Below are 16,873 nucleotides of genomic sequence, written 5' to 3' on the forward strand. Positions count from 1 at the left end.
TTTCTCAGTACTTTATTAATAACAACATACGTTGTCTCAGTACTGTATGTGCCGTTTTGAAAAGTAACACAAATGTTCTCTATGTGTGTCTCAAACACACCTGTTCAAGTCCAACATAAAATTCTCGTCAAAGACAAAAAAAGTGTCTATTCAAAGGCACCCTATCAAATACTTCATGATAGAAGGCATACATCTCAGATTTATTTGCATTGTTTTTGTTAATCAGTTTTTACATATATGTACAGTTTGCATGTGAAATGATTATTATATTATCAACCCATGCTCACTCTCAACTCGTCATACCGACGTTTAGTCAAGAGCTCTTGTCGTCACTTCCAGAAGAAAAAGGTAGCCCCCTCTTGTCAGAGAGCGACGATGCGGGCAGAGGTTAGGTTTACGCGTGGGGTTTGGGAGAGGTTAGTCTCTAACCCCTTTACCCTAACCCAGTGATTCCCAACCTGTGGTCCGCGGCCCCCTGGTGGGCCGCGAAGGTATTGCAAGTGGGCCGCCAAATCATTTCCAAAAAAGTATGATTTTTGAAAAAAAAAAAATCAAAAAAAAAAAAAAAAAAATTTTTTTTGGAAAGATTTTGAAAAATCATACTTGAAAAAGTATGATTTTTGTTTCTTTGATGTTATTGCTTTTGCTTGAATTGAAGTTTCATCTTTACATCATCTTTATATTGGGTTTGTGTTTATTTGTAACCCTATCGATTTAATGGGCTTTCTTCTGATATTTGGATTTTGTTTGGATCTGATATTGGATGTCAAATTGTTATGAGAATGAATTTTTCCATTGTTGAAGGATACCGTTATTTATTAATCATTTGTTAATTAGCCTGTTACAGACAGCCCCTTGCTTGTCATTTCTGACATCTGTGTGGTGCTGATGGACAGCTCCTTGAATGATTGGTGTGTGTGTGTGTGTGTGTGTGTGTGTGTGTGTGTGTGTGTGTGTGTGTGTGTGTGTGTGTGTGTGTGTGTGTCTGTGTGTGTGTGCGTGTGTGTGTGTGTGTATGTGTGTGTGTGTGTGGACAGCTCCTTGAAAACTGTAATACTGAAGGTGTTGCAACATGTTACAGGTGCTGTGTTAGTGACTGTGGAGCTTCCAACATGTTTCTCCTGTATTCAGTTCAGTCCTTTATGTTCAATTTTCAATAAAAAAGTGCTCTGAGAACGCATTATATGGCCTTTGTATTTATGGGGTCGGAGGTGGGCCGCGAACATTTTTGAGACATAAAAGTGGGCCCTGAGTTGGAAAAGGTTGGGAACCACTGCCCTAACCCAACCCTTAAACCTAACGTTTCCACACGCACGCCTAAACCTAACCTCTCCCACCCCCCATGCCTAAACCTAACCTCTCCCAACCCCCATGCCTAAACCTAACCTCTTCCACCCCCCATGCTTAAACCTAACCTCTCCCACCCCCCATGCCTAAACCTAACCTCTTCCACCCCCCACCACGTATCCCCCCTCCCTCATAACCTCTGCATGCATCGTCCTATCCCTGACGAGAAGGGGCTACCTTTCTCTTCTGGAAGTGGCGACAAGGAGCTCTTGACTAAACGTCGGTAATTGCTGAGTTGGGAGTGAGAATGTGTTGATATAGGATTATGCTAAAACGGTCACTCATTTTATATTATTTTACAATAATATATTAGCTGGGGGGTTGTGTCATATAGAGCTGCTTCCTGCCATCTAATTTACACCAATCTACCCCTTTGGCAGCAGAATGAACATGGAAATGGTGCAGGCTGATCTACTCATCTTCACCTGTCAAAACTAACATATCTAGAGCTAAAAGTGGCACAGCAGTGAAGTATGGGCTACTAGGCTACTACCTGATTTTAAACCCTTAAGTCAGTGGTTCTCAAATTGGGTCCGTGGCACTTTGCCAGGGGGTCCGCAAAAAGTTTTCAGGAAAATAAAAATAAAAGCTTTTTTGTTGTTGTTGCAAAAGCTTCATAGTTCAACAGAAATATTGTATGCTTTAAATCTAAAATGGTTCATGGATTACATTCTAATCTAACAAACCTATCACTTTAAAAGTCAAGCACGTTACCATGGAAACAATTAAGTTTAGCCCAAAATCACAAATCAGAATGAGGGGGTCCCCGGTATATTTTCTACTTCCTTTTGAGAACCTCTGCCTTAAGTTACTAGAGACAATGAAATGAAAAACTTCAAACCCGATCAGTTACATACAGTTCAAAACATTTTGAAAACTGCAATGCAACTGAGGTAATTTGCACTTTTCCTAGCATTTGATTTACAGTTGTAGTTGTTAGGCGGGAAGAGATCCCCCCCCCCCCCCGGGAAAAGAATAAGCCATATCAAAAGTAGTGTGTGTTGGGTTGGGCTTCTACGGCAGCGTCTCCCTTCTCTGTCCAAACACTGGCTTTCTGCTCCCTGTTGTAAAATGATTTAAAATGGGTGACCATTTCCATGAAGTTGACAATCACAGTTCCCAAAAGGAAGCATTAGCAGCATTTCAGTCAGTATCTGTGCTAAGTGCATTGAGTGGAAGAGACACACATTTGAATGAAGACATGGACATTTACACAGGAATCTGATTTTTGAGTCTTTGTGGAACAGATGTAGCCCCTTTATAGCTGTATAATTAGGGGCCATCAGATTCATTGTGATTGCTCCTTGTTTAGACAACCACAGAAATATCTGATCTGTGCCAGCCAAAACGGCTCTCTTGTGCCTGTGTAAATGCAAACACACATGATTCCATAATTTATACAAGACTATTTTTGTTCTACTTTTCCCAGTGTTGACATAACCTTGGAAATCCAACTTCATCATTCTGAACACTATCCAAAAAGCAGAATTACTGATATTAGCATCAAACCAGCATCTTTGATGTACAGCCTAGAAAATTGATTCAGTCAATTCATTTTCAATTAAGTCAAAATGGAAAATTAAACAGACTAACCCTCCATTATTTGAATATTGAAGAAAATCACCTTCCTTTTATTGAAGATTTTAAAATGAATTGACCAAAACCCCGGCTTATCCTTCTTTTCGTCACCGTTTACACAGCATACAGTATCGGTGTGGCGGTTCTCTCTTGTGCATAGTGAAACCAACCTTTTGATTTCAAAACCTCAAGCATCACAGAAGACACTTTTCAGAGAGGCTGTGACATTAGTTGGTCACGCAGTTAAAATGTGTGAATGTGGCATGGGGGATAATTGCATTTACACCATGTTTGGGAAGGCCTTGAGAGATCAATCTCTCCACAGATTATACATTTTATGTGTTGATTTTAAATGTAATCAGGGAGTATTGTTTAAAAGCAGTCGCTCACCACCCAGCTCACCTACTGTAAGCAATACAGTTTGTAAACGGAGGCCTTGAAATGCCACTACAACAATCTTCATGTCATATTTTGAATGTTTTTTGAATGATGCTCTTTACCTAGTGGTGGGTAGATTTCTGTCAAAGGCCAAGCCCTGGGGAGAAGGCAAGTGGTGAGAATACCCTGCCATTGTTTTTGTATGGCTTATCTTGTGTGGTGAATTGTTTTGATTGATACCGGTGCCCACAATCGTTTATACAAGAATGCAATTACTTGCATGTATTTTCAGAGTCGAGCCGTTATTGTAAAGGGTTGGGTGGCAGTTATGCTTCACAGGTGAAGAGATTAAAAGTGTGTTTAAAGGGATTGGCTAGCAATAGAGCTTAATAGATCCCAATGACATCAGTTTGAGTACCAGCACAGTCATTTGACTCAATTTTACTTTTGAGCCTCTGGCCTTTAGCCATGCTCTCCTTCTGGCTGGGAAAGAAGACCCTTCCACTGGATCATGAATCATATAAAACAATTAATTGAAGCCCCCTAAAATGTATTGTGCTTATAACATTCATTAAGGACTTTGGTAGTTGCGACACCCTATTCCAAACATATCAACTTTTCCTCACTGGTGTGTTTATCTGGCCCTCTTATAAACAGCACCGCACTATTTTAAGGAGCCACTTGCACTGGATTAAAATGGCCTTTGAGAGTTGCATATTTGTGGTGTTGTCCTCTATTGGGCAGATGGCAGTATTTCTTGGTCAGGCATTATACAATCACACAACAATGAAAATAAAAAATAAGCCCACATAACATTTTTGCCAGAATCATTTTCTTTTTTCCCTTTTTCTTTTGTAGTCCACAGCTCTGTTGCGGAGCCAGATCGTGTCTGAAAAGTATGCCAATCCTCTCTGATGCCCTGGTTTGGTCTGGATGATCTGTGTCCTAGTGTCATTCTACGCAGAAGATTCCAGAACTTTGTTGGCCATGGCGATATGGTATATATGTGTACACCATCTCTGGAGCATCACTTAGTCAACGTGACCTACTTTGAGGTCCTTGTCTGCTAGATGGATGGCTGTGGTCGAGGCTGCCTAATGGCTGTGCTGGGCAGAGCTGAAAGAGGTGCTGCTCACTGTGGCTGCACCACAGGATCTCCAGGGAGGCCATTAGACAAGACCTTCTGCCCGAGGAACCTTTTGTGGAGGAAGGAGAGCCGGGCAGCCGTGTGTGTTTCTGACCTGGTGACACCAGCAAAGGTTTTCAAGTGAGAGCCCTCACCAAATGAAGGGACCTCTTAACTTCCTTGGTAAGAGGGGAGAAATTTGGCCGCAGACAACATCCAGTGGGATCAGGGACAGAGATCCTGAACCAAGGAGATTGGAGAGACATACAGTAATTTGATCACACGTAGACCTGGACCCTCCAGTAAATGAAAAACAGACCCTTAATACAACCTTCATCCAGGTCAGGGCCGGGGGGGAGAGGGCAGTGTGTCCCCGTCTCATGGCACGTCACATTCGATGTAGGGGATGTCACTGTAGCGGCTGTCTACCTCCACCCACTGCTGCACGGCCCGGGCCACGATGTCCTCGGACAGCCTCTGGGCGTACTCCAGCAGCACTGGGTCCACCTGGGGCGAGTCCTGTGCTGAGCCCGTCTCCGTGTGGACCAAGTAGGCTTTCTCGCCCCGCGTCCTGGCTTTGCCGTCCGCCTTCTCCGCTGAGTTTGCATTCTGTGCTGCCGAGTTGCTCCGCTTGGATTTGACGCACCCCATACTCTGGGAATTGTAGCATTGATTTACTTTAGGTGTGGTGGGGGAGGGGAGGTTCAGTGGCAGTCAAGTGCGAGTGTCTTTGGTTCAAACGATTTGTCGCTCATCAATCAAATGTTTTCTTTTTTCTTTTTTACATTTTGATTCTGGAAATGAGCGGGCAGTATTCCCGAAGTCGCGCCTTTCACCTTCCTTAGTTCCCCCTCAACTTCTTTCTGTTGTTGTTTCTTTCGTACAACTGCTCACTCTCTCACCCATGTCTCTATTGAATAAATATGACTGTTAGGAGATGCTATGCGATAGAGGCCGGTGGTTCAGAGGGCATGGGGAGGCCACCGGCTAGGAGGTCCATCGCTGTCTGGGCCCTGCGGTGCTGAAACACTTCTGGTCATTCCTGTCGCTTCGCTGCCTTGAACTTGTCGCTTCCTTAACTGCAGAGAGAGAGGGGGGGTGGGGAGAGGGAGGATCTCAGAGAGAGAGGGGGGTGGGGAGAGGGAGGATCTCAGTGATTTATTTTCCATCAGAGGCGGCCTAAAAATACCAGACGAGGAAAGGATTGTGAACGGTTTTCGCAGTAGCTATATGGCATCTACATAGAGGTGGGACAATACCTCGATCTAAATAGAAATTACGTTATATTGATACGATATTGTATTGATGCAAAGTGAAAATATCGATATACAGTACATCATCTTTAAGACACGCCTTTTAAATCCAAGTTGATGAAGCATAGATGTGCATGGCTTATGTTCATAATTGAAAGGTCATCTAGGGCTATTTAGTTAACTGATTAAAAAAACATTTAGTTAGTTTGGTTTATTGTCCTTTCGAAAAATTATTTTCGCATCTGTGGCAGTCAGACAAAATATATACAATACAGTTCAGTACAATACAATACAAATGGTTACGACATAGCAAATATTTGCTCACAGACTGCTTCACACCAACCCTAGTGAAAGATTATTAGATTACTATTATTATACCTTTATTTTATTTACTTTATTTAGCAGAGCTATACTGGAAGGTATAAAAGATCTCTGGGCACAGGAAGTCCACAAGGGGTACCCTGTACCTCCGTCCTGATGGTAACAGCTCATATTCAGTATTTGCACTTAAACACACACACACACACACACACACACACACACACACACACACACAGGCAAGGGTGACCAAACTATGGTCTCTTGTTTTTAAGTGGCCCACCATGAATTGGGCGGGGGGTATAATAGTACATTGTATATAAATTATATACATTGACCATATTGAATTTTGGTGAAATGATCTCTCTTATAACCTCTTATAAGAGAGATCATATATATATATATATATATATATATATATATATATATATATATATATATATATACACACACACACACACACACACACACACACACACACACACACACACACACACACACACAGATGATTTAATGGAAGAGCTCAGAGATAAAATTGTCAATTCTTACTTGATTGTGTTAAATGGGCATATGATATTGTCTCATTCTCATATTGATCGATCGCAGACTTGTGGCAGACTTTGAGATATCAGCAAATATTATATCGTCGTCCAAAGAATGTATATAGTGTATAATAGAGTATATATAGTAGTTAGTTGTGATTCCCACATGTAGCCTACTGTAAGGGGACACAGGCTCCAGAGACGGTGAGGCCTCGCTCGGCCCCTGTAGCTGTGCTGACCCTCCTCGGGGTCACGGGGCCTCTTTTATCATTACTATGCGACTGACTGCTTTGCACACAGAGTGTGTAACTCACTCACCCCCTTTCTACGTCACGCTCCCTCTGTCTATAACCTGTAATAGAATAGAAAGGTCTCTGGCTTCAATCCCCCTGAAGCTGTTTTGTTGTAAGCCTGCGTCTCCATCTGTTCCACTAACCGAGCTACACAGCCTGATTCAGTGTGACAGCCTGATTCAGTGTGACAGCCTGATTCAGTGTGACAGGTCATCATTATCTAGGACTAGGCCTTGGTGCACAGGAAACATGCTTCATTCAAAAAGCCGCAGACTGTCCACAACAACACACAGGTTATGAATGGTTTTGGCAGAGTGTGGAGTCCACTCACACTGTGAAATAACACTTGTCCAAAGAGGATCAGACGCCAACAAGGGGAATTTGAACCAGGGCAGGAATTGAAATCTCCCTGCCAGGTTTGATGTGAATGGATCAAACTGTGGATGCATCCATTAGCTGTAGATGGGATTTGGATTCCTGGTTGGTTGAACCAGACTTTATCTAACAGTTCTAAGCTTTGTGTGTGTGTGGTCTGACTAGTTTATCTTAAATGGAAATACATGTGCTAATACATAGGCCTAAATTTAATATTATTAATATTTAAAGTCAACAGTCTAGTTGTGAACTCCTTGTCTGTAAACCTGTCCCATGTCATACATACTTTTAAGAGGGCGTGACATCCGCGTCACGTTATTCTCCATTCCACCCAAAAAATAATCCAGCGAGGGGAGGGGGAAAAAACACAAGGTCGTTTAGGCTAAATAAATAATAATCCAGACATAACCGGGGGTACCGTCCCGTCGGTCCCCCAGCTCTCCTTGGCTCTTCAAACAGCAGCAGACCACTGTAACTTTAAATTGAATAGGTATCGACTGTGGGCAATGTGTAGGAAACCAGGCAATCTCCAAGTTGCTGCTGATAGGTTTGGTTCCTGCAGGATGAACCGCTCCGCACCAGGGTAGGGTGTTTCAGAGCTGTACTCCAAATAATCCGGAGGAAATCACAGGCGAAAGGAGTCGGGTGGCAACAGATATTTCCCCTTTGCATTGTCGTTGCTCCACTAGTCTCCACACCATACATGAGCTGTTCAGCAGCCGGCAAAATCTGAGGTTTGGACTGACTTCAGTTCAACGATAGTCAACGGCAACTAACCGTTCTGCAACGATCTGTAGGGAGGCAGACGTAGATCAGACGGTGCGCATTGGACAGCGACTGTCCGCATTTTGGCTTGTGCAATATTGCCCTCTTGCGGTTTTAAAAGTAGGTTTTTGGTAACACTTTCTATAACGCCCATGCTATGTGCCCAGTTATCCAGTATGCATTTATAAACATAGCCTACTTCACTGAGCAATTTCACGTTGAATAGACGTTTAATATAGCCTATGTATTTTATACATATATTTGCATTATAATTATATATTATAACCTGCTTATAGCACTGTAACCTATAGTTATAAGCACTCATAATTATTCCCAATGCTTTATGACTTAATCATAACACATTTTATAACTAGAAAAGTGCACTCAGTTGAGTGCAGATCTCCACCAGGCCTAACCATGGCTAAACCGAAACCCACCTGCGAAGGGAACCGCTAGATGCGAAACATAAGCTAATGGAGTCAGATGGATATGATGACTTACATCATACAGTATCATAGGCCTACTTCATAATTGCTGGTCAGTAGTTGTAATAGCCTACATCAGGGGTGGCCAAACTTGTTTTGGTTGTGGGCCACATACAGGAAAATATAAGAAGTCGTGTTCCAAAAAATATTAAGTGCCGTTTTCTACCCGTTTAGAATGGGGGAAACATGTTTTTAGACCAGAAAACCCCCGTTCATTTTCTACCTAAATAAATATGACACATATTAGGCTAGTTTATTGATGTGCTCACCTGTTACAATGGGTATTTCTGTATTTTTTCAAATTGTCTATACAATTTCTATGCCAACAGGTTAAGACCATTGACTGTAAAGGTTAAGACAGAGATAATTTTACCAAAATTCACTCTTAAAAATGTAAAAAAATGCTAAATGGACTGGTCCAGGGTACTGAAGTATAACCCTTTTTCCCTTTTTAAACCAAAAATGGGAATGAGGAATTGTTTTTTCGTTTTTGGTTTTAAACGAGAGAGAAAATGGGCCCATTTTCCTACTTTTTGGTTTAAATTGGAGAACGGATGTACTTTAGTACCCTGACCCCTGTCTTTAATATATATACAGTATATATATATATATATATATATATATATATATATATATATATATATATATATATATATATATATATATATTCCTTTAGTTTAGGTGGACGTTTTTGGATTAATACAAACTACCAAATGGACCATACTTGACTACTAGGTTAGACCACCCCGGAACATGGCGCTAATGGCATTAGCATTCCCCAAACACATACTGTTTAATGTTGGCATTTGAGCTAACGCTATTGTAACAAACACTAATGTGATTAAGACATATTTAGGTGATGTATACCAGCCTGCCAGCTTTTAAACCATGTCAGGCTAATTTGAAATCAATCTATCTGAAAGCAAAGAAAAGTGCAGTGCATTGTTTGGGGGATGGTAGGAAGTGAAATGCTTGTTCATTTTCTTTTCAAAATCAAAGCCCCACGATGCTTCCAGTAAAATTAATAACAATAGTTCAAAGTTTCATTTGTCTCATGCCAAGGTATATGGATTCCTATTAATTTGCCATATGCCCAAGTTCACATGCTCTATTAATTAATTCAATAAATAAATAATGGTGAAATACATCATCTTTTTTTTCTTCTTCCTCTTGATGAGCTGTAGGCACTGAGGACATGGGACGGGGTACACACTATACTGTACCCACAGCGTCCCAGGCAGGAATCAAACCCAGGACCTTCTTGCTGTGAGGCAACAGTGCTACCACTGCGCCCATCTTAGTCATGTGTGTAGATCGGAGTTGTGATTGGTAACAACCCCCCCCCCCCCTTCCAGGATTCCACTTCTCAAAGGCCCTACTTTTTCCATACATGTAGGCTACAGTAACAATCACAACTAGAAATAACCGCCTTGCGGTTGTATGCCTCTGCCAACAAGTCACGTTGCAGTCAACATCCAGACTCATACAAGCACAAATACCTTGAAGCCCACAGCGCAGTGGTGTGGCCATTCAGCCTTATGGCACTTTAGGGAATGTTTAGGACTACCTCAACAACACAGCTACCGGTAATCATCTTCAACATGGAAAATGGTCCTACCCCTAACCATACAGTACGCTCCCACCACCCACATACCCCTACCCACTCCCCTACCACCCCTCGAACCCCGACTCGCTACAACCTTCCTATCCCTAGCTACGCTACTGTTCCTGTTGACACCGATCACACCATCGAAAGGTCCCCTCTCTACATCTGTACAAAAGAGTTACTTCTGGACTGTTCCTGGACTCAATTTCCCATAATCCTCCACACTTCACATTTGCCCTTTCCCCTGATTCACCCATGCACACACCTGCCAGTAATCACCCATGCACACCTGACAGCACTCTGGACTAATCAGCCCCACTCACTCTGCCACTGTGAATTTAAACCTTCTGCTCAGTGTTACTTTGAGAGCGGTTCTGCTTGTGTTGACCTGTGTGTGAATGCCACATGTAAGTAAGATTTATCCTTAATATAAGTTATAATGAATTACTATTTGAATGATAAAGGCCTAATTGTTGATTAATGATATTGTTTCCCTTGTATCTATTGTATAACCTGTAATTGGATTGATGATACTTTTCTCTTGTTGTTGCAGAACCACAGGCAAAACAAACTGCAACACAGCCTCAATAAATATATTCAAAGCTTCACCAGATTGGACTGGACCTTCCTCATTTCATACAATCTGATAATTGTACCAGGGTGATGTTGGTTTCCTCAACCCCCAACCCCCTAAAAAACCTAACAAATGGCGCCTGAACAGGGACCTGAACACAGTATTTGCAAATCTAGCTCTCTTGCCATGAAGTTCAGGGCCTTGTAATACCAGTAAGGCAAGACTTAGTGGCACAGCCCCTGTTTTTTTTTTTCCCGATTTTTTTATCCCATTTTTAACCCCCATTAGTGCTAATTTAATTTATTTATCCTGATTGCTACTCCACCCTCTGCCGATCTGGGGAGAGCCGAAACTGGCTCCATGCTTCCTCCGAGACATGGGCAGTTAGCCAGCGGCTTCTTTTCACCTGACAGGGGAAGCTTCACCGGTAGGACATAGCACGTGGGAGGTTCACGCTATTCCAACCAGTTCCCCTCCCTCCGAACAGGTGCCCTTAACGACCAGAGGAGGAACCACATTAGCAACCAGGATATTGCATGTTTTGGTGAAGGGGGTTCCTATATGAAGGAAACCCCCGGGAGGCACGGAGAGAACATGCAAACTCCACACAGAAAGGCCCTTTTGACGACCCCACCCGGGCGGTGAGCACTCGAGGACATGCGGACGGGCATGCATTCCTTCAGCGTTCACAGCGTCCCAGGTGGGAATCGAACCCAGGACCTTCGAGCTGTGAGGCGACAGCACTTACCACCGCCCCCACAGTCCCTCTGTTGAAGGGATACATCATCTTATGGCAACGATGTGCAGGAGCAACATGAAAATGTATTAATCGGCTTTACCAATTCTGGCAAAGTAAGATACAAGATGTTTATTGTCACACGGATGTACAAGTACACACGGTGAAATGCTTGAGCCAAGTTATGTTCCGTTACAAGTCGTCATCGTCATCATTGTGATTCACATTATCATCGACGACATCATTGTTTCCTGTCATGCTTAACTGGTACATTAACATCAGACTATCACCACACTGACCACAGGTAATGTTGAATACAATAGCTTGAGAACAAGATGTCGATTTTTGAGTTTTGATTGGAGGGGTTCTGATGTGATACACATCCAGGTAGACGCATGGCCAAATTGTGGCTTTATCATTTTACTTTTACACACCTTCCTTGCATGTTTTTGGCTTGCTCACACTGCTGGGCAAGATGAGTTAAGTTATCCTTTATTTGTCCCCATGGGGAAATTCATCATCTGCTTTTGAACCTTCCTAGAACTAGGACCAGTGGGCAGCCGCAGTGCAGCGCCTGGGGACCAACTCCAGTTCTTTTGCCAGTGCCTTGGTCAGGAGCACTGACGGGAGTATTATTAACCCTAACATACATGTCTTTAGGTGGTGGGAGGAAACTGGAGCACCCGGAGAAAACCCACACGAACACGGGGAGAACAACTCCACACTGGAAGGACCGGGTCGAACCCCCGGGACCTTCTTGCTGTGAGTCAACAGTACTAACCACTGAGCCACCGTGCCGTCCTGGTTGACGGCGTCTATTCATGATCCTGGAGTCAAAACGTCCAAAACTCGAATAGCTCTGTAAAGTTCCCAGAGTCACAACACTAAGATAAACGAACCCAAGGGCCAACTGACCAACTGTAGGCTATGCAACATCCTCCAGGCCTCCCTGGAGATTGTTCTTTTCGTTTGTCATTTTACATTTAGAAACCTTTTAAGTAACTTAAACAGTGTAGGCTACAGCCATGGCTCAGCATGCCGCAGTTTAGCCATAATGCATGTTAATCAATGCCTTGTGTCACATCCACCCCGCCCAATTTATGCGCTCTGTGTGTACACACACGCACACACGGGGCCCATGGTGGCCCCATGGCTATTAATCCGGCCGAGGACCGCAGCTCAGGTTTCCAGCGCCGTGCCTAAAATTGGGCTGTTGATGTTTTGCCACAAGATGGCACTAAATATCTTCTCTTAAAAATACATTGTTCGAGTCAAAATAAACCTGATCGACAATCATTTTGTACACTCAATTCTTTACATAAATTGAACCTAATCCACAACAGCTGCAGGCTGTAGAGGCTACCTGAACTGCGCAGGCTACAGCAAGTGTTTTTACTGTCATTAGACTGGATTAGGATACTGAGTTTTAATTTGTCAAGGAGGAGATTCATTTCCACAGATTCATCCATACAATTAAGACCATAGGTTACTCGGGGGCACATGACTTGACACATGACATGATGCACCCAGAATGCCTGCAGTTTGTGCGGAGTAGCCTAAGTGAGGATGCAAATTTAAGAGAAGTAACTTATTTTATAGCAGGCCTATTCAGAAGCCAAGTAGCTTACTATCGTTTTATTTCAATGATGGATTGGACAAAACGTTTTTGTTTCAATGATATAGTGCATCAATTACATTTCCTGGCAGACAGGTCTCATGCCTGCGCTGATTTCACAATCCCTGTCAGAAATATGAATGTATCCATCTGCAGACACGTTTAGCACATGCTTGCAGTTTCAACTGTACCCATCTCTTTATGGTTTGACAGATCCCCCCCCCCCCCCCCTTCATGTCAGTCGGTTAAATTCATTGTTGCCAGTCCAGCCAATCATAGTATTTGACGACACAAAAGAGGCTAAAGTTGGACTATATAAAGGTGCGCGCTAATAAAGTATGATCCCTATCAGTGTGGGACATTAATTCAACCCCAGTCCAGTCGCCTATCAACTCCAGCACACACCAAAGGAATCATTTTTAAAGCAAACTTCACACCTTAGACAATGCATCTGTCTCAGATTGTGGTGTATCTTAGCTTGCTGATTGCCTTGGGTCCAGTGGGTTTGGGTGACCAAGCGACGCACCCGCAGACCGCAGCCACCACAACAGAAGACACGGAGCAGTGTTCAACATGCGAGGTCCGACAGCAGATTAAAACCATGAGATTAAACGCGATCAAGTCCCAAATATTAAGCAAATTGCGACTGAAACAAGCTCCCAACATCAGCCGAGACGTAGTGAAGCAGCTCATGCCCAAGGCACCGCCGCTGCAGCAGCTTCTTGACCAGTACGATGTGCTTGGAGATGACAATGAGGATCGGACTATCGAGGACGACGACGACCACGCCATCACGGAGACTATCATGATGATCGCCATTGAGCGTAAGTTTTTGTCTTTCTTTCAAAGTGTAATTTGTTTCAATTCAATCGTCATCATGTGGTGCAGGACGCGCACCGGGCGCGCAATCGTCTCCAAAATAGTTACGCACGGGATAGAGCGCACATGTTCACGTTTCCGAGCGTTTTACACAAAACCGACAATTTGACACTTCGTGGCTTTTAGTAGGTATTCATATTGGAAATGTGTTTAAGATTTCACATAGGCTATTAAGGGCTCGGCTCCTAGCCTACATGACGGTGCATCGCATTTCGCTAGACCGTATGCGTCATTACGCACAAGCAGATTGCAGGATTTACATTTTTCGCTTTAAATTAGGGCAGGTCTATAGAATAAAATATATAGCCTAATATAATGTTAAAAGTCTTTAAGTCACATCACATTTGTTTTTTAGTCAGTTTGGCCTACTTTTGTTTGTGAAATGTATTTGGCGTACAGGGTCAGTAAAAATCGGGGTCATTTTTTCCTCTGTCTCTCTCCAGCGGAATCCATCGTGCAAGTGGATCGGGTACCAAAGTGCTGCTTTTTCTCCTTTAGTCAAAGGCTTCAACCCAACCGCATAGTCCGGGCGCAACTCTGGGTGCATCTCCGGCCAGCGGATGAAGCGACCACAGTGTTCCTGCAGATCTCCCGCCTGATGCCGGTCACAGACGGGAGGAGACACATACGGATCCGGTCCCTGAAGATCGACGTGAATGCCGGAGTCGGCTCTTGGCAAAGTATAGACGTCAAACAAGTGTTGACTGTGTGGCTGCGGCAGCCGGGGACCAACTGGGGCATCGAGATTAATGCCTTCGATTCGAGGGGAAATGACTTGGCCGTGACCTCCGCAGAGCCGGGAGAGGAAGGGCTGGTGAGCTGAGCTTTACTTTGCATTAAATGGCATTATGCTCATGTGTAAGAGACAAAGTATGTAGTCTATTAGCTAACAGAGTTGGAATAATAATAATAGTAATAGCCAATTGGTGACATAGGCTATTATAGCCTGTTCACTGCTGTGTGGGTGAATGGGATCAGTATAGACTCCAATCTGACTCTTAGCAGACTGAAAAGTCAAGTCAAGTTTATTTGTATAGCCCTAATTCACAAGCATGTCTCAGAGGACTTCACAGAGAATATATCTAGCTAAATCTAGCTGACACAACAGTAACAATTACAGTAGGCTACACAACAGTAACAATTACAGACAGTCCTGCAAAAAAGGTCCTGCATGGGCGATCATATAAGACTAAAAAACTTTCACTCTCTCTAAAAGCTCTACAGCCATGGTTTTCAAAATATTTTTGTATTCCTACTAGATTCTTAAAAAAAACGATTGGATTCTCTATTGGACTGTATACGAGCTTTTGATTATAATAGGATTTGATACGTTTTTGCTTGCAGAGAGGCTTTTCAGAGACAGGACAGGTGTAAAACCTTCATGTAGGCTATTTCATAGGAGGAAGAAGGAATCAATCAACATTAAATTTAAAAACATATGAAAGTCGATAATAAGCAGCGACTCATGTAGGCTCACACCTGCACCGGCAACAAGATTTGAGATTTTTTTGGGACCCGGCAAAAATAATCTAAAATCTTGTTTGATTACATAAAAGTTCACCTGCCCCAAATTCCGTGTGTGCCTGTGCAAATCAGAGTAATTGCCTACACACACACACACACACACACACACACACACACACACACACACACACACACACACACACACTGACACACACACACAACTATCGGTGACAAATACATCAGGCACAAATACTGGCACTTGGCTCTGAAGCAATTAGAACACTTGTGGCTAAAAATAAACCATGGCTATCCAACCTCAAATGATCTAATTTCTCCAAGTTTCACAATATTATCATGCCATGTTCGGAATCCAGTTCTCAAAGTTCAAGGGCAGCAGATGTAAAATCAAATGCTTCAATACACTTCCTTTTGCAAACCAATCTGTGCTATTTTCAGCGTATTCACAAACACTGTCTTTTCAGCAACCGTTCATGGAGGTGAAGATCTCAGAGGGCCCCAAGCGCTCCCGGAGAGACTCGGGCCTGGACTGCGACGAGAACTCGCCAGAGTCCCGCTGCTGCCGCTACCCGCTCACGGTGGACTTTGAAGACTTCGGCTGGGACTGGATTATTGCCCCCAAGCGCTACAAGGCCAACTACTGCTCCGGGGAGTGTGAGTACATGCACCTGCAGAAGTACCCACACACCCACCTGGTGAACAAGGCGAACCCCAGAGGGTCTGCGGGCCCCTGCTGTACCCCTACCAAGATGTCGCCCATCAACATGCTCTACTTTAACCACAAAGAGCAGATCATCTACGGCAAGATCCCCTCCATGGTCGTGGACCGTTGCGGCTGCTCGTGAGTCGGGATGGGGGCTTTGGCAAGGGGGAGGGGGCTGTGTCTCGCTCCACTCTCCAACTTCAGACTTGTTGACACAACCGATCCACCATTACCAGTGCTTTCCTGCAGAACGTGGTGCAATAGAACCAGAGTAGAGGCAACAGCCGACCTACCCGCTGAGCAGCGCTTTCACAACCGACATATCCCATTCTGTTGTTTTTAGTTTTAGTTTTATTTTTCGTTCCTCCAGTGACATCGTAGCCATAGAGGCTCAAGGTCAGGTGGATGCAGGAACACAGACGCATGTTGGGAGTGGATGGAGGCAGGAATGATAAAGTTATCCAAAAACTTTCATCTGTCTGAATGTTCTGTGCTCTGTCCATTTATTCAAACATGCTGACAGAATATACTCAAGCATGCACATACGCCATCCACTCCTCACTTGCCCACTCCGCCTCAACTGCTACCCCACTCCCAGGTTATTACACCTTTTGCTAAGCTATATGTTTGTGATAATCATTTTGAGAATTGTGTTTTCAGAGTGAAACCAGGAATCCTCATGGACTTTTTGAAAGGGCTTGGGAAACCACAGGTGGAGACTGTTTAAAATGATATTTCACGCTGGTAGAACAATGAACATTTTCAGACATACTTCTATAGCCAAAATTCGCTGGGGAACTGTAGTCACCACTGCATCA

At 43.5% G+C, this 16,873-nt stretch overlaps 2 protein-coding genes across 2 annotated transcripts; one reads left to right on the forward strand and one right to left on the reverse strand.

The window, feature by feature from the left end:
- Positions 1–4,807: 4,807 nt before the first annotated feature.
- Positions 4,808–5,080, reverse strand: akap19 (A-kinase anchoring protein 19; the record flags this gene model as incomplete). The annotated part of the gene is made up of 1 exon (XM_083641745.1): positions 4,808–5,080. The coding sequence occupies one exon, from the start codon at positions 5,078–5,080 to the stop codon at positions 4,808–4,810; it is 273 nt and encodes a 90-aa protein (XP_083497871.1).
- Positions 5,081–13,436: 8,356 nt separating this feature from the next.
- On the forward strand, positions 13,437–16,197 carry mstnb (myostatin b; the record flags this gene model as incomplete). The annotated part of the gene is made up of 3 exons (XM_083640953.1): positions 13,437–13,815; positions 14,314–14,684; positions 15,817–16,197. 3 exons carry the CDS (start codon positions 13,437–13,439, stop codon positions 16,195–16,197), a joined length of 1,131 nt encoding a protein of 376 aa, XP_083497079.1.
- Positions 16,198–16,873: the final 676 nt, after the last annotated feature.

The sequence above is a fragment of the Poromitra crassiceps genome, assembly GCF_964638095.1.
Source record: "Poromitra crassiceps genome assembly, chromosome: 8".
Taxonomy (NCBI): domain Eukaryota; kingdom Metazoa; phylum Chordata; class Actinopteri; order Beryciformes; family Melamphaidae; genus Poromitra; species Poromitra crassiceps.